The following is a 24,452-nucleotide window of genomic DNA, read 5'->3' on the forward strand; positions in this document are numbered from 1 at the left end:
ATAAGATGTTTTCAGAAAAGGATACACATGTTACTTTGTATGAACTTGGCACTCTTTACTGTTAGAAGCTTTACTTCTTAGAGGCTATACTTGTTAAAAGCTTTCCTGATATAATTGGAGGATATACTGTGTCAGAGATGAAAAACTTAAACATAAAGGTAGTGTCCCCCATTTCTCACACTGTTTCCAGAGAGAGATGCACATGTTACTTTGCATGAACTTGGAACTCTTTACTATTAGAAGCTTCTGAATTATAATTGCAGTGTATACTGAGTCGTATGGTAACCTCAGAGATTAAAAATCTTAAACATAAAACGTAGTATCCCCCATTTGAAGAGGGCTAGTTCACACTCTGCTTAGAAGTACTGTGTAAACACATTCTGAAGTCAAATCTCAAGTAGCATTTTCAGGGTGACAGAGAGGAGTGCTGGGTCCCACACCTTATCTTGCACCAATTGACTGTGACAATGTGTTCACTTCACACACTGAAAATCAGAGCATTCGGGAGCCAAAAAGTTTGTTCCCAAAGAAAAGTAAGAAAGTTCATTCAGGTCACGCATAAGAATCTAAAATGTTCTGACAGTAAAAGGCAAAACAAATGGTATGAATGAGGGTTGTTCACCTATAAGCAATTTGGTTTCCTGTGTGAGCAGGAAGCAGCACCATACTGACAGGCCGGAAAATAGCTAAATCAACTAAAATAGTCATTGTAGATTATTGCCCATTCCTGTGAACACGGTGCTATCTGAGTAATAAATTCCAAATCTTTGCAATCCTTTCAAAGACTAAGAATGTTCTCAAGCGTTACTTTAAAAAAGGACGGTGGGAGCTGTTTGCCGTGCGGATAGGGGATGTGGTTTATTAGGGTTAAAGGAGAATTCCGGCCAGTTTGGATTAATATCCCATCTTGGGTGGACCGAGGGAAAGGGATGAAAGGCAAAACCGCGAGAAATTTTCATGCCTGCTGCGCAAAGTTGTTCAATTGCGCTGTTTTCGGTTAAAACCTGACCCTTCGGGCACGTATTTGACCTGTTTTAAAGCTCCTAGTGTGCATTAAAACCCTTTTGAACGCTTTGGCCGTGGTGTGTGGGTCCATACAAGTCGATCTAGTGGTTCACATTTCCATTAGGTAGCATAGGTACGATACAACAGGAGTTTTCAAAAGTGGCGCACCTACCTCTTTCAGCTTCCGCCTTCCAACTACGTCCGCAAAATGGTTCGCCAAAGTGATACTTCATAGTAATCCATTTTATTTTTGTCCACCAAAGACGAGCCACAAGAAACATATTCACATGTTTTCATGTCCTGAGTTGTTATTGTCGCGCAGATTCACTTCTCTGTCACTGAACGCAGTTTAGTGACGTCACGGTGTCACATGACTCCTGGAAGGAATAATTCTTTATCTGTAACAAATATTCTGGTTCGAAAAAGATAACCATGGCCACCAAACTCTTCAATTGAACTACCCCAACGGAGGATCCATCTCAAAATATCAAACAGTATATTATGACAGCGCCTCTCTTTCTCGCTTATGTATAATAACTGGATGAGCGAATGGCGTTCCTTCCAGGAGTCATGTGACACCGTGACGTCACTAAACTGCGTTCAGTGACAGAGAAGTGAATCTGCGAGACAATAACAACTCAAGACATGAAAACATGTGAATATGTTTCTTGTGGCTCGTCTTTGGTGGACAAAAATAAAATGGATTACTATGAAGTATCACTTTGGCGAACCATTTTGCGGACGTAGTTGGAAGGCGGAAGCTGAAAGAGGTAGGTGCGCCACTTTTGAAAACTCCTGTTGTATCGTACCTATGCTACCTAATGGAAATGTGAACCACTAGATCGACTTGTATGGACCCACACACCACGGCCAAAGCGTTCAAAAGGGTTTTAATGCACGCTAGGAGCTTTAAAACAGGTCAAATACGTGCCCGAAGGGCCAGGTTTTAACCGAAAACAGCGCAATTGAACAACTTTGCGCAGCAGGCATGAAAATTTCTCGCGGTTTTGCCTTTCATCCCTTTCCCTCGGTCCACCCAAGATGGGATATTAATCCAAACTGGCCGGAATTGCCCTTTAAACTTCAACTTGTTTTTGATCCTGCACCTGACTTATTTGGATGTGCAAGATGATGTGACTTTGCAAATAATGTACTGTTATCTCTCATGAACTCACCATCATCCTCGTAATTCCAGTTTGGCTTGTGGAAGGGATCACAATCAGACACAGACATGGGCGAGTGGTGGGTTGGGAGATGTGGGGCGACGCTGCACACTGCTTTACGCTGTCCAATTGTCGATGGGCTTTGCTTGAAGGTTGGCTCAAAGTACTCTGGGCTGGCATTGGCGACGGAGCGCGTGTGCCCGTCCGGGATGCCACGAGATCCCCTGGACATGCTGGCCATGTAGGCCACGGGCCTGCTGGGCACCTGCGGGGTTGAGGATGCGAAGGTGACCCTGTTGGGCTTGTGGGGGTCTGGGTATGACCTCTGCAGGAATGCTCGAGCCTCTCTGTGGTGGTGGTGGTGCCCATCTTCATCCTGATCATCTTCCCCCCTCCTCCTACCCTTCATCCCTTGATGCATGCAACCTGCTTTCCAGCAGCCCACGAAGAGTAACAAGAAGAGGAACATGGAGACCAGCACCAGGACCATACCCAGGATTTCCTCCACGCCAAGGCTCCAGGAGGACGTGTCCAGCTTGTGGTGTGCCTGTCCTGGGATCTCACATAGCACGCCCGCGAAGCCCCCGTCGCACAGGCAGTGGAAAGAGCCATGTGTGTTAACACACCGCCCGCTGTTCACACACGGTGCCCTCTCACACTCGTCCACGTCACTCTGGCACCTGAGGGGCAAGACCAATGGAAGGACGTCACTCACTCCCTAAAAGTGCCTTTGAGCTAGAAGGAGAAGCTGTCCCTGTTTATGCTACACCCCTCCAGGGATTTAAGATTCCTCCCCATCTTCCTATGAAGTCCCAAGAAAACAGACTTTTATCTAGTGAGCTTGAACTGTTTGCATGTATTATACATTCCACTCAGGTAAGCGCTCAAATACATCTCTCATGTTAATGCATCACATTCTGCTATCCGTGCATACATCAATGATATAAAAAGTTTTCATTGCCAAGGCACAAATCAACACAACGAAGTGAATGAACTATTTTCTCATGCAGTCTAACGGCAATAAGTTACATACTAATTGCATTCAGAATGAATGCATACATTTGCATCAATTTACATAATGCATTTATTACCTATACAAATTGCATTCATTTGTAGTATTTCTTTGTGGTCACCTCATTAAAAATTTCATCACCATAACAGACGAGGAGTGTGAAACTCAAAACCAAAGTCACAAAACTGTCATTCGTGCTGAGTATTTTCAACACCGTACCTGTCACCTCTGAACCCTGGGTGGCATTCGCAAACGGCCCCGTCGAGACTCTCAATGCAGTGGCCACCATTATGGCAAGGGCTGCTCACGCAGTAAGGACCAATTTGACACCTGAGGGTTAATAACCACGTATGCACAAAAATGTGAAACACACATATGCAAACGCACACCCACACACATGTGCACACATACAAACACACAGACACAGATGCGCGCACACACAGACACACACACACACACACACACACACACACACACACACACACACACACACACACACACACACACACACACACACACACACACACACACACACACACACACACACACACACACACACAGTCTGTTCAGTCTGGGTTTAACCACAGGCTTTACACTAAAATGTTATTTGTGCTATTTATGCTATTTGTGCTATTCATGCGGAGACAGCAACTATGCAATCACTCTTATTGTGGTACTAGAGGTCAAACGCCTGACATTCAGCTTTGCCATTGTCTTTTATCTTCCCATTTTCCCTCCTATTTCCTTTCCCCTTTCCTTTCCCTCCCGTTTCCCCTTTTTTGTTTGCGAGGGAAATGATAAACACTTTCTTGTGATGGATTACAAAAAAATAGAGGTGAAAGGTCACAGCTATGTAGGTTACGTCACAGGGGTTAACAATGCCGTTCTCCATCACTCTGCAATACAGTACTGTACCTTTGCCCTGAGTACTGTCCCCGACAGCGGCAGAGGAAGTCGTTGTGGTTGTCAATGCAGGTCCCTCCGTACAAACAGGGGTTGGAGGCACAGGGATTGTGTCTGGTTTCACAGCGTACACCCATAAACATGGGGCCGCACTGGCAGAAATATCCTGTGGGAGAAAATCAGACACTATGAAAAAGTCATTGATTGGGAATTTTGAAGCTGAACACAGTTCAGAAAACAATGTTTTGTATGTGTGTGTGTGTGTGTGTGTGTGTGTGTGTGTGTGTGTGTGTGTGTGTGTGTGTGTGTGTGTGTGTGTGTGTGTGTGTGTGTGTGTGTGTGTGTGTGTGTGTGTGTGTGTGTGTGTGTGTCTGTGTTTGTGTGTGTGAGTGTGTCTGTTTGTCTGTCTGTCTGTGTCTGTGTGTGTGGGTTGGGTGAGGCTTGTGTACGAAATACAAAAAGAGAGATTTAATTCACACACTATTAAAAAGACACACACTGAAGCCATCTGTGTGCAGGTGTTTAATTTCAATTCAATTAGGGCTCCCTGAATGGATTGTGGCTACAGTACCTCCACCACGCTTCAGTGTGCAGCTCCCTCCGTTCAGGCAGGGGTTCCTGGAGCAGTCCTCCCCCTCCTCTTCCTCAGCATCTGAGAAGATGCCACAGCCAGGCAGGATGCCCACCATGTTCTCCACTGCCACCGTGTCACCAGAAGGGGGTGACGTGGACAGAGACAGCCGACGGCCATTCACCAAGACGCCGTCCAAGCATCCGCGGAAGCCACCTGCGGCCATCACGCAAGCAGATACAGATCAATGATTAAATACATGAAAAACAAAACAATTAGACTACCCAACTCACAGCCATTGCTTCACTTAATTCAAAGTATAGTGTTACATCTATGCATGTGAATGAATGTGTGCCTAAGGTTGGCAAGAGGTTTAGAGGCACTTGGATGCGTGTGTGTGCGTGGATGGGATATGTGTGGCTATGTGAGATTTTGTGTACTTTACAAATGCCTTCAGGGACACAATCTTTCTTATCTGAATAATTTATTGCCTGCGGAACAAGTACTGCGCTAAATTTCGTTGTACTACTTACAATGACAAACAAACAGCAAGCAGAGATGGTAACCTGGTCCCCTAGCCAATGCTAGATGCCTGCAATGTTGTGTGTAGCTTGTTATGAGCATTGGCAGACAACTCTAATGTCACTGCATGTTATATCTTCTGTAGTATCTATGCATGTGATCAGTCCCGCTGACAGCTTTGGCTGGGCCCAGGCCAAAGTAATCTGAAAGGCCCCCCACTCAATGTATACAATTCAATAGGGACCCGATTCTGGGCCCCTTCTCTCCCTGAGTCTGGGACAACTAACCCCTTTGTCAGTTTCCTTGCATGCGACAAACAAAATCTTTGTCGTCCTTGTAAAAGACATTGTTTTCAACTCACCTGAGTTGGCAGCAGCCCCAGCGGCTGGCACTACACTCCGCCTGGGCGCCAGGCTGAGGAGCTGGGCATGGCCACCCAGGAAGATGGCAGCGTCTTGGAGATGCATGGAGCAGCCGTCACCACCATCAGCACCAGCAGCAGCAGCCGGAGGAGCGACGCCGGATGCGCTGTGGATGTGGTCCAGCACTAGCTTGGCGCGGTTTCCCTGAGCCGACAGCCAGACCGCATGCCACTGGCCGTCATTTACCTGGACGCTGTGGACAGACACAACGGCCACTTGGCCAGAGCCACAGTCGAAGCGGTACTGCAGCCTGCCGTCCACAATCTACACAATATGCAGAGAGAGAGAGAGAGAGAGAGAGAGAGAGAGAGAGAGAGAGAGAGAGAAAGAGAGAGAGAGAGAGAGAGAGAGAGAGAGAGAGAGAGAGAGAGAGAGAGAGAGAGAGAGAGAGAACAACAAACTCATGTTTAGGATGCACAAACATAGATTTACACACCACCTCCTTGTTTGTTCCATCTGGAATGTAGTTTCACACGGCTGCACAACGAAGAACACACCAAATTTCACAGACTTTGTCACTATCCTGTACTGCTATAAAGCGGAGAAATAAACAAAATCTGGCTGCAAAAAATTATGAAAATATATAATCTGCTTCTTTCTACACCATGTGATGTTCTATTTTTTTTATATAAAACCTAGAATAAAACATTGACTGACAGTGGGTAGACAACACCACACCAAACAGATTTCAGTGGAAAACTGTATGATTTTCCCAGAAGGTCGGACTACTTTCTACGAAAAAGACACTACATGTAAAACTACCCCTGACATTGATTGGGCAGCACCACACACACAGAGTTCATTGGAGAATTGCATAATGTACAAGTCTACGTCTTAACGGCATATTGTGTAACATTTCAAGTCGTCTCTGAACAATGTCATGTTAATGAATTCAAAAGTATTGCTTAATTATTAATTAGTAATCCCCTCCATCAAAAATCTGCTGTGTCCAGTTTAAGCACATCACACACTTACTTCAAGGATGCTGTAATCCTGGCCATTGGTGAACATCACTGTTCCATGGGTGGAAAGCGTCCTCAGCCTGAGAGAGAGCTTCAGCTCCTCTTTGCTCAAGTTCTCTGGCAGACGGTATTTTATAAAACTGTTCTCTAGAAGTGTCAATGCTGTTGTCCCTGAAATAAATAATGAAATAATAATTTAAAAAACCTGATGACACAGATTAGCACTGCTGTCCATGCAAAGAGAGAGAGAGAGAGAGAGAACGAGGCATTGGCTAAAAAGCTATGAACTTTAGTTCTTTTTGGTTCACTGACCAATACGGCTCATGCTCTGCTGGGTAGCTATGATTCAGTTGGACTCACTTCACAGTGAGGACATTTATTCTATAATGAGACCATGGTCTCATTGAGAGAGAATGTTGAAATAACAAGAGCAAGGCTGAGAGAATATCATATTATCCTGACTAAATTATGTCCAGTATGTCCCTTATGTACAGTAAATATGTAAAAACCCCATGGCCCTTCAGTTAGCGTTTCTTTACATTTCATTAAGCTAAGAGGACATTTTAGTGTAATTATAGTGTTGCTTAAGTGAAACGGACAGTCAAAAGGCATCTTAGCATCCGTTAGAACTAGATATTCTCTGTTGCTCTCATGACACTTCAATTTATCTGCTTAGAATGATCTATCCAATGAAGAAGAAGACCCAGCCAGGGACATGAACCCTATTTCCCTCGCATGTGGGCTTTCACGGGCGAAGACTTTTTAAATTAGCAGTAATCAGGCACCCAATCACGGCACACGCTCGCCCGACTTCAAAACCAGCGACTTCAAACGCTGCAGCTCATGAAAGTAGTACTGGGCTTAAACATGAGAGTCATGCGAAGGGCTGTGGTGACTTCAATGACTTCACTCAGATGAGTTGAGCGAAAAAAATATATAAGTGTGTAATAGGAACATAATGAAACTGTAAATCATGTCACCTTCAAATATATGTTATTATGTCTGGTGATGTACTGGCCTGTGGCAGACTGCTGGGAGTGGGACTATGCACTTCGATTCCTATGCTAGTTTTACATGATGGAAGGGTAAGGAGTCTTTTTCTTTGATTATACCTGAGCAATTTCCCTTTTTACCGCTCTCACACAGGCAGGTATGTGTGTCCCCTTTCTCGCCAGGAACACACCGCAATCCATCTGGACAAGGGTTGTTTTCACATGCTTTGCTTACTTTTGGACATTTTCCATCTACAAAACAGAACGACATAAACAGAGATGATAGTAGTAAATAATCCTGAGCCTGAAAAGTTCAATTCTGTAGATATACGTAAACACAAGGAGACCAAGAGTCAGCTACATTTATTTAGTCTGCTTAGTTAGTTTGAAGGGACTGTCAATGTGATAAACAAGAGCACTCGTACAGCACAAACCTTGGTAAGCCAGCTCATGACAGCGCCAACATTTTAATCAGTTTGAGCCATTGTGCATACAAACATGCATTAGGAATCCATGGCTGAAGTGCCCTCGAACAAGCACCTAATCCTACATTACTCCAGAAACAGCAACCAATTCCCTTTGATCACTGTAAGTCGCATCAGTTTAACGTGATGGGTTCTTTTACACAACCACCAAGCAAAAATATAAATAAATAAACAAACCCTGGCAAAGAAAACGTAACCTCCTTGGCAGAGGTACAGTTTAAAAAAAACAACTCCAGCTGGCATTGATGCCGTTACCTTTGCACAAGCATATGGCCGTCATGCGGTGGAGCGGGGACACAAAGCTCATCCTCGCGCTGCTGTGCGTCACCATTGAGTTCTGCTCCAGCAAGGCCACCTCTTTGCAGAACGCTGGTGGACAGTGGTCCCTAATGGCCGCACAGGGCCCTCTGAGGACATATGCCTGTCTCAGTCCGCCTGCCTGCTTCAAGCCGATCAGGGAGGCATTTATCTTGTCCAACAGTGACCCCTGGTGGTCGGGTCGAGCACCAGCAGTCGAGCGCTCCACTGACAGCAGTAGGTCTAGGCTCTGGTTAGGGCCTGCGTAAGGACCAATGGGTTGTAGGCTGATGAGGTGGACATCGCCACGCCGGGCCCCTGCCGCACTGCGTACAGCTCTCTGGACGTTCCGCACGTGGGTGGTGAGAAACTCCTCTGGCGTAGCAGGCGACAGACGCACCACGATAGCCTGCTCCAGCATCTTGCGGGTGACTCTCCGCACATGCACATTGACAGCACCAGACGACGTGAAGCGGCCATCACTAACAGAGACGTTGAGGGGGTAGAAGCCTGCGTCTAGGCCTTTAGGGGCATTGAGAAGGCCATCCGTGGGCGAGATGGTGAATAGGGGCCGAGCTGAGGGGGGCAGGCTGTAGGAGAGGGTGTCGTAGGGGTCTGCGTCGGTGGCATGAATGGTTCCCAGGAGGCCTCCGGTGTACTCGTCCCTGGGGATGGACACGATGACCTCCAGAGGGTGGACCACTGGTGCATGTTTGCTACGCTCCACGACTCGCACACTCACTACTGTGAAAGAAGAGAGGGGCGGCTTGCCACTGTCGGACACCTGCAGAGTGCAAACACAGCAATAATGGGACGGTATGTAACATAATGAGAATAATCATAAGACTGATTTAGTGTATGGAGGGCCTTTCTCATGAAGCAGGGGTGTCAAGCTCAGGCCCAAGGACCAAATCTGGCCCGATGGGTCATTTTATATGGTCCGCAAAATCATTTCAGATGTCTATTATTTGGCCCACATACTCCATTCATATATAGTTACATGACTTGAACACAAAATTTGCTGTCTCACAGGCATGCGAGTGGGCCCGGGACAGTGTCATACCTCACCCTCACACACAATAGAATATTTCGCAGGAACGTTTCAACCACCATGATCAGTGCTTGTGAAATTTGAGCCCATTTTTTATTTGGTAAATATCGAGCAAAGTCCACAACTTCGTCACAGATTTAGATTTTGGACCACTGTCAATTTTAGTTTCACCCTCCATGATTTAAAGGGATGCTCAACAAATAAAAAAACACAGGGCAACTCATGTTGTTATAAAAACAATAATAGCGTGTATAATAATGGCAATGACTACAATCATGTTTTTGCAAAATCCATCGGGCTGATAAAAAAGACATGTCTTTAAATCCTCAGCACTGGTTACTGCAAGAACAGCCAAACTAAAGCACACCAAAATTTGAAATTAAACCTGTCCAAAATTGTCATAGGCCATAATATAAAAAGATGAAATGAGGAGGTTTTTCGAAAAAGAAGGCCATTTTATGACACCAGCTGTGCTAAGAAGGGTATAGCATGAATATAATGACATATTTTGAACAGCAGAGGGAGCTTTGGCTCTCTGTTATTGCACTCGCTTTTCACAAGTTGTGCTCATATTGGGTTTTCACTGACTACCTGTGTTTTTTTCCAAACGCTTAGGGACAAAAACACCCAACATGCTTAACAGTAACTTGATTATACTGACCCTAAAGGGATGCGGCCAGAGGGAAATGAACAAGTCTTTTTATGTTTTTACGTGAAACATCTCTGGCCTAGACAAGAAGTCTCCCACATTTATGTGTCATTTAACAAGCCCTTGGCAAGCACTGTTTGTTTGCAATGCGAAGGCGAACTGAACAAGAGCATTTTACTTCCCAGTGACATTTAAGTGAGGCACAAGTTACTATGAAGCAGTAACCTAAGACACAGGGGTAAATGCGACCTTCAGCAACTGACTTAAAGTGGCAACATTGAGGGCAAGGGGTGGGTTGTTCTAGCTGAATGAGTAGGTTGGCGACACCGAAGGCAATGAAAAACAGGTTTCCACATCCCACCCAACGTAGTAAGTGTGTGTGTGTGTGTGTGTGTGTGTGTGTGTGTGTGTGTGTGTGTGTGTGTGTGTGTGTGTGTGTGTGTGTGTGTGTGTGTGCGTGTGCGTGTGCGTGTGCGAGTGTGTGTGTACAGGTTGAGCGTGATTCAGCCGTTTGAGGTACAGACAGAGAGGGATAATCTCCCATTACCTCCTCAAACACAATCTGGATGGAAATGGGATATTTATTCACCATTAAAAATCAGTGATTATCAAACAGTTTATTTTTCATTAGCTTTTCGCATCCAGAGGTGGTTGTGGGAGGTACTGTAATGAATCTGTCTGTAACTGTCCGTCCGTCTGTCTGTCTGTATGTATGTATGTTTGTTCAACTGTAGTGTGTTCCTGTCGTCTGCAGGGGACACCAAACACACTCGGATCCATACATACATTTATAAACACACAAAGGGGGGGGGGGAGATCTACATTGTGATTGCTCATGTTTAAATACCATCACTCTGCATACAGCATCCTTAACGTTGACCTTTGGTCAATCACAAATCCAAACACGACTGGCACTTACCTTTACACGTAACAGGTAGTTCTCCTGGACTCTGTGGCTGAGCTGGGTGCGCGTGGAGAGCGTTCCTTGCGGATCCATCCGGAACGCTCCCCTCTCGTCCCCCCGTAGGATGGAGAAGGTGAAGGGCGCACCGTTGTGGGGGGCATCCCTATCTGTGGCCTGGAGCTGCAGAATACTGGTGCCCAAGGGAACACTCTCCTGTAAAGAAGGGTACATAGAGGAGCTGAACTTTGGCTATGTTTTTCATTTCAAAGAATAGAAACAGATATGGGGTTAAGGCAGTGTTTCCCAAGCTTTTTTGTCTTGCGTACCCCCTAATTCATCTTCTATATTGCTTTCTCTGTCCTGATGTGACTGCTCCATACATTTGTTATAATAATAACATTTTTCCAAGTACCCCCTGCAGTGTGCTCGCGTACCCCTAGTGGTACAGGTACCCCTGGTTGGGAAACACTGGGCTAAGGGACTGAGGCAATGGTTAAAGAGAGAACGGGAGAGAGAGAGAGAGAGAGAGAGAGAGAGAGAGAGAGAGAGAGAGAGAGAGAGAGAGAGAGAGAGAGAGAGAGAGAGAGAGAGAGAGAGAGAGAGAGAGAGAGAGAAGCAGAGAGAAAGAGACATACAGGGAACAATTCAAAATGGATCTGCTTTTTGAAGCCAGACAGCAGTTCAGTTGTGAAAAATTGGGAACTGAACTGACACTAATCCGTAAACTTAAAATTGAACAGTATGTGCACCAAGGTAAACAAAAACACAATTTAAATTCTACAACCCTGGACATTGCGCTCAGTGTGTGTTTTTACGTGTGTGTGTGTGTGTGTGTGTGTGTGTGTGTGTGTGTGTGTGTGTGTGTGTGTGTGTGTGTGTGTGTGTGTGTGTGTGTGTGTGTGCGTGTGCGTGCATGCGCGCGCATGTGTCTTTCTGTTTGTGTGAATTCGTACCAAGGAGAGGAGAAAATGGCCACGTTGTTACTTAGCTGGCAAAGCAGGGTGCCAACAACCTTGGCATTCAAGCTTTTCAAATCCAAGGTGGTAGAGAGCTAACAGTTCTTACCTTTCCTCACTTCATCTCTCCCCTCACTTAAGGTGACAGCTAAATGAAAGTGTAAGGCAGCAGGTGACTGCCTCTCAGATCCGATCACAGGAGTGAGAGAGCGACTTAGCCTGTAGTCTTGGATTTACTTTTTTATTTCTTTGAAAGGAATAGGACAGACTCCAGCCAGTGGGTATTTGGACAGGTCTCCTGGGCCTGTCAGCTGCCATTTGAAGTCTGGACCCTGACAGATCTCTCTCTCTCTCTCTCTCTCTCTCTCTCTCTCTCTCTCTCTCTCTCTCTCTCTCTCTCTCTCTCTCTCTCTCTCTCTCTCTCTCTCTCTCTCTCTCTCTCTCTCTCTCTCTCTCTCCCCTCTCCCCCCCTGTCTCTCTGTCTCTGTCTCTCTCTGTCTCTGTCTCTCTCCCCCTCCCTCCCTCCCTTTCCCTGGTCTTACCTGGATGACAAGGCTGTAGTTGGTCCGGGTGAAGACAGGGGGATTATCGTTGAAGTCCGACACGTCTATGGTGACCGTCGCGCTACTGGATTTGGACGGACTGCCGCTGTCAGAGGCTAGCACTGTCAGCACGTACTCAGATACCTCATTTACAAAATGGAAGAAAACAGAACGAGAGAGAGGAGGGAGGGGGGAGAGACTGTTTACCAAACAAAGGAAAATCAGAAAGTAAGGAGAAGAAAAGAACAGAACAAGGGGGAAAAAAAGAAGTCTAGGAGAAAACATTGAGGCATCGTGAAACAGGCAGAAGCAGTTAAAAGGAAAAAGAGGAAAAGTAGAGAGGAGGAAAAGAGTGAAGGGAAACAGAAAGTTAGGAAAGGACATGAAAGGAGAGTGAGGAGGCAGCAAAGACGGGAGGGGAAGAAGGATACAGAGAGCGACAAAAAAGAGGAAAAAAGGCATCCGCCTTATATCACCTCTGTGGCATTTTGTGGGAAATGAAGCGTAGCACTAGCTGTGCCATCAAAGATTTGTGAAGTTTTCTCTTCCCTCTCAGCCTGTCTCTATATTTATCTTCATCCAAGGTGGTGAAGGAGAAGAAAGTGAAAGCGGAGAGAGGGTGTGTGAGAGGGAGAGAGAGAGAGAGAGAGAGAGAGAGAGAGAGAGAGAGAGAGAGAGAGAGAGAGAGAGAGAGAGAGAGAGAGGAGGAGAGAGCGAGAGAGAGAGAAAGGATGAGAGAGCGAGAGAGATGATGAGAGAGAGCAAGAGAGAGAGAGAAGACTGTGCGAGAGAGAGAGAGAGAGGGTGAGAGCAAGATGATGAGAGAGCAAGAAAGAGAAGAGATAAATAGATAAAAAGATAGGGGGGTGAGAGAGCGAGAGAGAGAGACTGAAAGTGAGAGCAGAAATACAGAAAGAGAGCGGGGAGAGAGAAAGAGGTTGAGAGAGGGAGAGTGAGAGAGAGAGAAGGAGGATGAGAGCGAAAGAAAGAGCGAGAGGAGAGGAGAGAAGAGAAGAAGAAGAAGAAAAAAAAGAACTGAGAGAGCTGTCAGACGTGACGGCAAGGCGGGCGGGTGGGCGGTTGGCCTCACCTGCTCTCTGTCAAGCGCTCGGGCCACGCGTAGCTCCCCGCTGATGGCATCGATGATGAACGGACTCCCCCGGTTGCCGCTGACGATGGTAAAGTGGACACGGTTATTGGCGGGCCCATCAGCGTCGCTGGCCATCATCTGAGGAGGCAACAGACACGCCGTACAACACAGGGTTCAATGCCAAAGCCATTTACCAATGTGTCAAATGATACCCGGCTACCTGCGGGGAACAGATACAGTAGATCAACCTTTGTCTGATTTGATATAGGCCTAGTGGCCTACATACGTAAATAAAAGAAAAGTACTGAATATGTTTAAGAGACAGATATACAGATGTAGAGTAGGCTATATAGTGCATAGTATATTTATATAGACAGACATTTGTAGATCCAGTAGAAAAACTGAGAGGAATGTGTATTTCCCTCATCAAATGAAATATGTATTTGTTCTACGTCTAGCTTTCCAATGACTATCAAGCAAAATTATTGTGGTAAAGGTAAATTAATACCCTACCCCAAAAATGATTATATCACTTAAAAAAATCATATTTTTTTACATAATGTAAAATTACTCTTCCCTACTCTCATAGAAAAACATATCCTTTAGATATACATCATTTTTTAAAGCTTTTAATAAAAGTAATAAAAAACGTACCCCAATGCTTTCACCATACTATCTGAACCCACTAAGCACAAGTCTTTCGAAACATCCATCACTATTCTTGAAGAAATGACAGTACAGAGGGCAATGGCTACACCACACTGTCGCTAAATACATTAAACACAACTCCCACAGAACTTCATTCACTGTCATTGAAGAAATGACAGCAAGAAAAAGGTCAAGTGTTTGTTTACAGGAACAGGTGGCTCATGTTTACAGGTGGGCGCTGCTGCTGAGCAGTGCGGAGGATCAGGGACAGATTATGACTTCATGGGCCCCTGGGCCCGACAACAAGAAAGACCACCATCCATGGAGTCACAACGTTCCAAAGTGTAGTGGGGTTAGCAAAGATGTTGTGCGGGGGTTCAGGGGTTTGTCCCCTAAGAAAAAATTAAAATGCAGTAGTTTAAAGTGCAACTTTCATGCAATCTGAGGACATAAATATAGACCAACAACGAAGTGGGCTTTCTGTAGCGCAGAAGTTTGGGATTCAGGGCCCCCTTGGCTCTTGGGCCCCTGGGCCTGGGCCTGGTTGGCCCATGCAGCAATCGTAGAGGATGACTCACGGTGGCCACAGTGGTCCCCGGCACGGCGTCCTCCCGCACCACGGCGGAGTACACCCCTCCCTGGCTGAAGACCGGCCTGTTGTCGTTGACGTCCGTCACGTTGACCCTGACAGAGGCCATGTTGCTCAGCCGCGGCGATGGCTCCTTGCCCCCCGCTGCCGCTGTCGTGGCCTCTACGGTCAGGAAGTGCTCATGGGAAGCCTCGTAGTCTAGCTGCTTAATCACAAAAATGTCACCTATGGAAAGGGAGATAGACCGAGAGATTTGATTACAGATTTGCCATGGCGAATAATCTCACAAATCTAAAAAATAATGAATATTGATAGTATTAAATGCTACTACTTTGTCTTTTTATAACATTTATCTCAGTTAATAAGTCAGTTGATATTCAAAGCACTCCATCACAAGATAGAGATAGGTAAGTGATTGCAAAAGTGGTAATAAATAGACTGCCTTTAGACTGCAGCACTTTGATGTGCTCAAAATTGGAAGGAATTGGACTAGTGGTCATAATCGTGTGAATAAGTCATAGATGAAAATTACAGATAGGTCACTGAATAGTGAATCGAAGGCATTTATCATTTTGAGGTACACAAAGGTTTCCAAAGAAAGCCATCATCCCCCTCAAAGAAAGTGCAAAACAGAAGAAACAGAAGGCGAGGCAACCGATCCAGATGCAAACCAGCACATCAGTGTGCTATGCAATGCACAGCCAGTGTCCCCAGACTGTCTTGGGGAAACAGTTATCTGTTGTGTGTCACAGCATCAAGGTGGAGTGATGCAATACCATGCCACAGCAGTGGAGTGATGAGCTGACGTTGACGACAGCAGAAGAAGGATGGCTTGCCATATAGTACGCACCCGTGTGGGAGTTGATGCTGAAGGCACCCTGCTCGTTGCCACCGGTGATGGAGTAGCTGATCTCATCACGCGCATCACGAGAGCCTCGACTAGCGAAGATGCGGAGGATCTGGGTCCCTGGAGACACGTCCTCCGCCACGGTGACCACGTAATCCCGGAGCTGGAACTCTGGCGGATTGTCAGCCGCAGTGCGCACCGTGGCGGTGACGGTGTTGAGGGAGGAGAGCGGGCGAGGGGAGCCCTGGTCAGCGGCGCGGACCTTGAGCGTGTACGCAGCCTGGACACTGGCGTCCAGGGGTTTCTCCAGAGTGAGGATTCCAGAATGTTCCTGGATGGAGAACTGGCCTCCGCCGGAGTCCTCGAGTGTGTACAGCACTTTGCTGTTAATTCCTTTGAGAGATAAATAAAAGAAGTAGAGAAAGGAAAAAGAAAGTGATGCAGAAATGAGAAGGAGGCTTTCAAGATGCAGGATAAAATGGAGGGACGCATCTCCTGAACAGGAGCAGCTTAGCTGTGGTCATGAAACAAATACTTCAATGCAATAATGAAGCCATCCCTTTCTCAAAAGATACACAAACAAGAAAGAAGGAAAGGGAAAAAGACGGAAAAGATGGAAAATGAGGAAAGGGAAGAGGGAAGAAGAAAAGATAAGATACAAGAAGGAGACATACGTACTACGGCTCAGCAACAGAAAATGTGGGATTTGCCGTGGGTGAGTGAGTGTTTTAAAGAAAGCTAGAGCAATGTTGAACTCATCACATTCTCAACAATGACAAAACACTAAAATGATTGAGATGTAATAATTACTGTTCTATTCTTGAAAAACTCTTATAAAGGAAAAAACAAATGTGCCCACTGAATAACCTGCACCAAGATTCTTCAAAAACTAGGCTGCATGTTCCCACTCTTTAAGGACACTTTTCACTTTTTTAAATTATGCAGGTCTTACATTTCCCTTCAAATTAAGCTCGATTCTCCTGGACTGACCCTGTGTCTTTAAAAAACCGCACATGCTCCATTTAACTAACTCAGCATGGAACACTATAATATACTTCAGAAATACTGTGGCAGAGTGCAGTATACAGCAACACAACACTGTTTATGGCATAACACCAAATTATGTATGTCTCACATGTCCCTTCAAATTAAGCGCTATTCTGCCCAACTGACCCCACATATTCAAAAAATATCCGTTCAACTCAACATGGAAAACTACATTTCAGAAATAGCGCGACAACAGTACTATAGAGCAACAGAACGCTATTCATGTACAAAGCTGATGATGACACCAAACATCACGACACATCAATCATATGAATGGAAGATAGCACAACAGACCATCCATTTTCTTATTGTGACCTCCGGATCCTGTAAACTGCTCTGACTCTGTAGGGAAAACACAGTGTCACTTCCACCATTTGAACATCCATAACTACTGTACATACTCGGAAACTGGGTGCCGACTGCTTAGGGAATGCACTGTACTTTATATCAACATGACAACAACCCTGATGACAAGAGATGGCTTGTTTTGTCATTGGGTGAGGTTGTTGATTTACACCGAATTGAGGTTGTTGATTTACACCAATGTGTGTTTCTTTGGCAGTGGGGTGTGAAGACTGAAGACAGTCAGCAACAGCAGTCTTTGATGTTGACAACAAACCAGCAAAGAAGAGGGGTGTTTCTTTTTTATGTTTCCCCTCCTCAGATATACAGAACATAAGATATATGCACAGAGCCCTGTAGTCTATCAGTTCTTACTACTGTACACTGCGATGCAAAGACCCCAAAATGTCATTCTTATAGTACACCCAGTCACCATGCCGAGGGGAAAAAGAGGGGAAAAGGCGGATGCTGCAAGAACAACAAGGCAGATATAGGATGTATGTAAATGTGTCAGTCAGTGCCTTTTGGGAAAAGAGCAGGCTGTCCTTATAACACTGGCGAAAAAACAACAACAACATACTGTATGGGAACATGAATGTCTTCGACTTTAAAATTCAATGCAAACACTCGGGCTGCCAACCTGTCAAGTGTTTAATTGTTCCCAGAGGATGCTAATGCGACATGCATGTGTGAACCATTAGCACTTCCCGCTGACAGCCAACAGAAGGCGCGCATACATACGCGCCCGTAACGTGGCGGAGAGAGCAGGCACCCGAGAAAAGCATTGTGGGCCTGCCTGCTACTGATGCTTCCACAGTCACACGTCTGACACCTCAGAAGGCACAGACAGTATCTCATAGCACAGAAGCCCTTCTAACCCTTATACAATAAATTACAAACAATACTGTAATTCCTCTGAGAGGAGAATTAACACTCCTTAGATGAAGGCAGGAGTCATTCCAATAATATATGGCGTGCTGACAAGGATGGATTACATTTGTGGGCAACAGGGAATAAATCACAACTAACAAATCTATTTTTACAAAGAAGTCAGATTTCACAAACAGCTTTGTGCTTTTAATAGCCTGACAATCCAATCCAACCCGCGCAACAATCCATGGGGAGGAAAATTCATTTAAAGTGCCTCTGCATCGAATATCCCTACTTTCTAGTCTACTTTATAACCTTATCCTAATAAATACACAAAAGCCCACCAAAAATGCTTTTTAAAAAAGTATCTATTCAAGAAGACGCTTTTGCACACCTCTGTAGTGGGGCAGGTGCGTAGGATATTATCCCAGTGGAGTTGTCATTCAAGTGTAAAGAAATCCCACACACTGTCCATTGCACCAACAAACTTCAATACAACGCTGAAGAAGGTCAGATGACCGAAACGTTGTATAAAGTCTGTTGGTGGAATTAGACCCCGAAGCCGTTTGTATTTAGGATAATGGCTGGCTGGTGCAATTATTGGCTGGCTAGCTGGCTCAGCCAGAACCTTAATGGCTGCTGCAGGCTACTGATTAATTAATAAGGTTCCCGCATGCAGTGTAGGCCTACTGGTTACACACATAAGCTAGATTTCTACAACACAGGTGGTTAATTAGGAAGAAGAAGAAATGGATTGTAGCCTACTAAAACAAATATTGTAGGCTATTTATTTCAGCACATCACTGCTTGCTTCAGAATTTTTCACTCTCATACAAAAACTTTTTGAATCCAGTCACTGTCACTGTCACTGACAAAAAAGATAGTTGTAGTTGTAGACAGTGTAAAATGTCATGCATTGCGTATAGATGACACGCAGAGGTTAGGTTTAGGGATGGTCTGGGCACAATTTCAGAATGTATTGAAAATGTATTCAGAATGCCGAATGAAGAGATGGACCCCGGTCGGGAAAAGAAAGAGGGGAAGGCCAAAGAACACCTGGCGAAGGACCGTGATGACAGAGCTAAAGGGGATGGGGCTGTCCTGGGATGGCGCACAGGCCAAAGCACGAGACAGGGTTCAGTGGCAGTGTATGATTGCGGCCTTATGTCCCAGCCGGGACGAAGAGGATAAGTAAGTAAGTAAGTGGGCAAAATTTAGCTGTTCTTGGCAAAAGTCCTAAATAAAAGTAGCAGAAAGACTGCATTACTGACAGGTTAGGTTTAGGGATGCTTTTGGTTAGGACACAGCAAAGCATATTTGCGTTTAGCAACAGAAGTGCGTTGTGGCAAAAGAAAATCGCAGACACGGCCTCGTCAATTGTCAAAATTGCATAAAAGTGCTTTACCGTTGCGTCAAACTTAAAAAGGTGTCGCACCAACACGCAGAATGCATTGGCGTGCTATGTGCTAAAACATGATGACAGCCTCCGGTATTTGATGCACATAAATGGCTCAGCCAAATTTTAATAGATGGCGGCTCATTTTGGCTTACAAAATTATTGGCTGGCGGCTGCTGAAATTCTTTATGGTGGTTTTGGCGGTTTTGACGGCTTGTGGCGGCGGCTTCGGGCTCCAGGTGGAATGGATAGTGTGCGGGATTTCTTTACACTAAAAAAGTATCTATAAAACACAAAGGCAGAATATGCAATGCTCTCATCATTCCCTGAAAGTGGGCCGAATGTGGACTGTAGAGAGAAGAATGTCGTGACAGAGCCACTGAACACTGCCAGCCAGTCACAACCACCTACCGGAGTCCGGGTCTAAGGCCTTCATTTGGGCCACGTAGGCTCCAGGCATGATGTTCTCTGCCACGCTGAAGTGCTGGGCATCCGGCGTGAACCGCGGGGGGTTGTCATTGACGTCCGCCACAGTGATCACCAAGGCGACCTGGCAGGACAGGCCCCCGCCATCCTGAGCTCGCACGGAGAGCTGAAATGTCTCCCGATCCTCACTGTCCAATGGCAACAGAGTTCTCAGCTCGCCTTTGAACAAAAGTGAGAAACAAACACATAGAGACAGACACAGACACACACACACATCCAGACACACATGCACGCATGCATACACAATTAGACAGACAGACAGACAGACAGACAGACAGACAGACACACACACACACACACACACACACACACACACACACACACACACACACACACACACACACACACACACACACACACACACACACACACACACACACACACACACACACACACTTGTGTTTAAAACCCTCATATTTAATATTCCTCCCTTGCACCTACTCCCAAAGCTGCAATCTGTGTAATGTAATTCGTATTTACACATAACTTTCCAATCATTCATGTTTACCTTGCAATTTTACAAACTTTAAGATGGGAGAAGCTCCAGACACTGTGAGTATAATCATTTTTCATGTCCCTGACATTAATAAGAGGAGGAAGCGTTTCTACCTGCATACAGACAAGAAGAAATATGGTTTTATGATTCATGATGTTGGTTTTGAAAACATTGAGACTGGTGATGGCAGATACTGTAGTGTAGACTCATAGAAGCCGAAGAATGAGAAAGATCTGAGAAAAACCTTCTCAGACACCAACGATTCCAAGAAACACACCAACATGTTTCTCATTACTAATGCTAAGTCCATTTTTTGTACCGGATAAAAAAAAATATATTACATCCATATGGGAATGGATCGGAAAAATATCATGTAAACATCGCAATGAAACACTTGGTGAAAACGATGTAATAACCAGTCAGAATGCACATTTCTTCACAGTTGAGGAGATCTCAAAATACTGTAGAACACAGTTTCCTCCACTGTCCCTGCCAAGCCCCAGGGGATGGGTTTAACAGTCAAACCACTACTGTTGTGTGAACTGCTGCACAAATACAGTATGTATTAGAGCATTTTCTTACCTATATGAAGAACTCATTTAAACGAGACATATAAATAGAATTTCAACAAATCTTTGCAGATTTTTTGCAGGTAGCTTCAAGGCTAAAGGAACACTTTAACACAATAAAGTTACCTGATTTTTCATTATCAAATTCAAACAAACGAAACAGTGATTTAACAGAACATTAACTGAAAAGCATTAACTAACGTTAACATTTTCTAACATCTTTGGAAAAGGAGTTCTTCCTACAGTATAATATTGATGGAGCCAGAGCAGATGAGGCTTTCTCAGAAGTTGTGCATACAGTGAGTCCAATATGTATTTGATCCCTTGCTGATTTTGTTGGTTTGCCTACTAACAAAGACATGATCAGTCAATAAATGTTATGATAATATGTATTCTAATATGGAGAGACAGAATATCAAAAATAAAATCCAGAAATGAACTGAAAAGAATATATATTAATTTATTTCCATTTCATCGAGCAAAATAAGTATTTGATCCCCTGCCAACTGATTACAGTTCCGGGCCCACAGACCAGATGGGCACTTCCGATCAACTTGTCATCTGAATTAAAGACACCTGTACATACTAACATGCATAAAAGACACATTGAATCAGCAGAATCAGTCCATAGTATGAGTGAATCAGTCACACTCCAACCTCACCAGCATGAGAAAGACCAAAGAGTGGTCAAATGATATCAGGGACACGATTTTAGACCTGAACAAAGATTAAATGGGCTGCAAAGCCACAATAAAGAGACTGGGTATTAATGACCCAGCTGTTGATGCATTTCTTCCAAAATGTGAGGAATACAAAATGACTATCCATCAGCCTGTCTGGGGTTCTATACAAGATTTGACCTTTTGTAGGGATTTGATAATCATGAGAACAGAAAGAAATCACCCTAGAGCTATACGGTATGAACTAGGCAATGATATCAAAGCTACTGACCAAAATCACTGAGAAAACAACTGGTAGCACTTAATGCCACAGAGGTTTAAATTCCTGTAGTGCACACATGGTACCTTTACTTCAGAAGGAACCTGTGCAGTCCCACTTGAGGTTTGCCAACGGACATCAGACTGATTTAGGATATGATAAGGAGGTGCTGTAGTCAGATGAAACCAAAATCAAGATGTTTGGCATTATCACAATTCAATGTGTTTTGAGAAAGAGTACTACTGTCTATGATCCCAAGAACACCCTCCTCACCATCATGCATGAAAGTGGTATCATTACGGTTTGAGGGTGTGTGTGTGGCCAAGGCACAGGACAACTTCACATCGTCAACGAATGGATGGAGGGAGACATGTAATGTGCAATCCTGAGTGCAAACGTCCTTCCCTCCACCACTATACTGAAGGGTGGGTCATTTTTGGATCTCCCAACATGACAATAATACACAACATACAGTCAAAGCAACGAAGGAGTGGCTCAATAAGAAGCATATTAAAGTCGTGAAGTGGCCTAGACAGTCTCCAAATATTAACCCTATAGTAATTCTATGGAGAGAACTGAACCTCCCATTTGCCAAGCTACAGCCACACACTATTAATGTTTTAGAGATAACGTGCAAAGAAAAATGGGCAAAAATATGTTCTACTATATGCACAAACATTGTCATCTACTAAAAGAAGCATCTGACCTCAGTGCTAGACAACTAGGGCTTTGCCACAAAGCACTTTATCTTCTTTAGCTAGAGGGATCAAATACTTATTTGCCTAAATTAAATACAAATAAATTAAAATATATTATTTTAAGTTATTTTCTGGAATTTATTTTTTATATTCTGTCTCTCCATGTTTGAATACATATTATCATAAATTAATAGACTGATCATGTCTTTATTAGTGGGCTAACCGGCAAAATCAGGAAGGGATNAAATACATATTGGACTNACTGTATTCATGCTGCATGTCGATATCTTTGTGGGACCTTCCTGTGGGCTGCAGTGCACGTGTGAATATGTTTGAATGTTGCATGAACACATTCCATGATTCATAACGTGGCCTTTTTTACATAGCTTTTAAGCAAATGTGCTCTGTAAAGGGAGTATTCAGCTGTGTGGAATGACACTAATGGATTTTCATGTAATTTTCAGTAACAGTATTTTATTAGATTTATTTTGATGGGACTGGTTACATATTTTTACATAGTGTTAACAGGCTGTATGTCATGTACTGTAAAAGCTTAGTAGTCTCTCTTGCTGTGTGTGTGTGTGCGTGTGCGTGTGCGTGTGTGTGTGTGTGTGTGTGTGTGTGTGTGTGTGTGTTTGTGCGTGCGTGTTTGTGTGTGTGTGTGTGTGCGTGTGCGTGTGTGTTCGTGGGTGTGAGAGAAAGAGAGAGCGAGAGGGAGAGTGAGAGCGAGAGAGAGAGAGAGAGAGAGAAACTGTCTCTCTCTCTCACACACACACACACACACACACACACACACACACACACACACACACACACACACACACACACACACACACACACACACACACACACACACACACACACACACACACCAACACAGAGACAGAGAGACAGAGAGACAGAGAGAAGAGAAGGTGTGTCCCTGTGTGTGTCTGCATTGTTTCGGAAAGAGAAAGTGTGGTTTTCTACCTGTGGTTGGATGCAGACTGAAATGTTGTGAGCCGTCTCCAAACAGGTGGTATGATATCTGGGCATTGGCGTGGAGATCGGCATCTGTGGCGGACACCTGCATGATGAGCCATCCAGCAGGCGCGTCCTCGGCAACCGCTCCAGCATATGCCAGCTGACCGACCAGTGCACAAATCAAAGCATACACGTTAGCTTAAAAAGCCGCACACACAAAGACACACACACAAATGTATGCACGGATGCACACACAAATGCATGCACATATGCACACATGCGTGCACACACACACACACAGGGGACAGACAAGGGAGAGAAATACTCTCTCTATCTCTCTCTCTCTCTCGCTCTCTTTCTCTTTCTGAAACAATGCAGACACACACAGGAACACACTTTCTATTCTCTCTGCATCTGTCTCTATGTCTCTCTGTGTCTCTCATCACACATGTACACACTTACACACAAACACACACACATATACACACCATACCTGTCAACCATCCTTAATTTCAAGGGAAACTCCCTAATTCTGACTTATTTCCCACTGTCTTCCAGAATTGGTATTTTCCCGCAAAATATCCAGATTTTTCACATTATCGAAAAACACTGTCGGTCCACACAACAAGGAGAAACTCATATTTAATTGTTTTTCACACTGTATGCTCCTTTAAAACGTGCGCTGTGGGGGAATTTTAAACAGGACTGGCTTTGCACGTGGACTGTGTGAAAAGCAGAGTAGAACGCAGCGTCCGGTCTGTCCCTGTCGTCCCATTGACTGTCAGGATTTGACCTATTGATAATTCCCCAAATTTTGGCTTACAAGTTTTTCTCAACTGCTTTGGACCATTTCTCAAATCTCTCTAGCAATTTGCAAAACATAATGTTCATTCTCAAAACAGCTTTAACAAATTGCAAAACACCTTGCATGACCTGCAAAACCGAGTCTCTTGCTCAAAATTCTTAGTTCATCTTTCAAAAGTAAGTTTTTGTGTCAATGAACGTGTCAGTGCCATCAGAAGGGTTAGTCATTGTG

General features: G+C 44.6%; 1 protein-coding gene across 1 annotated transcript in view; it reads right to left on the minus strand.

Annotated features, from left to right (window-relative positions):
- Positions 1 to 24,452, minus strand: part of LOC134440451 (protocadherin Fat 1-like) — a 49,439-nt gene that overhangs the window by 4,684 nt on the left and 20,303 nt on the right. The window contains exons 12-26 of the mRNA XM_063190533.1: positions 23,423 to 23,576; positions 19,677 to 19,910; positions 15,614 to 16,003; positions 14,753 to 14,988; positions 13,527 to 13,664; positions 12,437 to 12,580; positions 10,954 to 11,151; positions 8,293 to 9,118; positions 7,673 to 7,804; positions 6,574 to 6,731; positions 5,574 to 5,862; positions 4,655 to 4,870; positions 4,096 to 4,249; positions 3,400 to 3,510; positions 2,181 to 2,848 (exon numbers count right to left, since the gene is read on the minus strand). Of these exons, the coding sequence (XP_063046603.1) occupies positions 2,181 to 2,848; positions 3,400 to 3,510; positions 4,096 to 4,249; positions 4,655 to 4,870; positions 5,574 to 5,862; positions 6,574 to 6,731; positions 7,673 to 7,804; positions 8,293 to 9,118; positions 10,954 to 11,151; positions 12,437 to 12,580; positions 13,527 to 13,664; positions 14,753 to 14,988; positions 15,614 to 16,003; positions 19,677 to 19,910; positions 23,423 to 23,576 (4,048 nt within the window). The remainder of the gene's footprint in view (positions 1 to 2,180; positions 2,849 to 3,399; positions 3,511 to 4,095; positions 4,250 to 4,654; positions 4,871 to 5,573; positions 5,863 to 6,573; positions 6,732 to 7,672; positions 7,805 to 8,292; positions 9,119 to 10,953; positions 11,152 to 12,436; positions 12,581 to 13,526; positions 13,665 to 14,752; positions 14,989 to 15,613; positions 16,004 to 19,676; positions 19,911 to 23,422; positions 23,577 to 24,452) is intronic.

Source organism: Engraulis encrasicolus, chromosome 23, assembly GCF_034702125.1.
Source record: "Engraulis encrasicolus isolate BLACKSEA-1 chromosome 23, IST_EnEncr_1.0, whole genome shotgun sequence".
NCBI classification, from domain to species: Eukaryota; Metazoa; Chordata; class Actinopteri; order Clupeiformes; family Engraulidae; genus Engraulis; species Engraulis encrasicolus.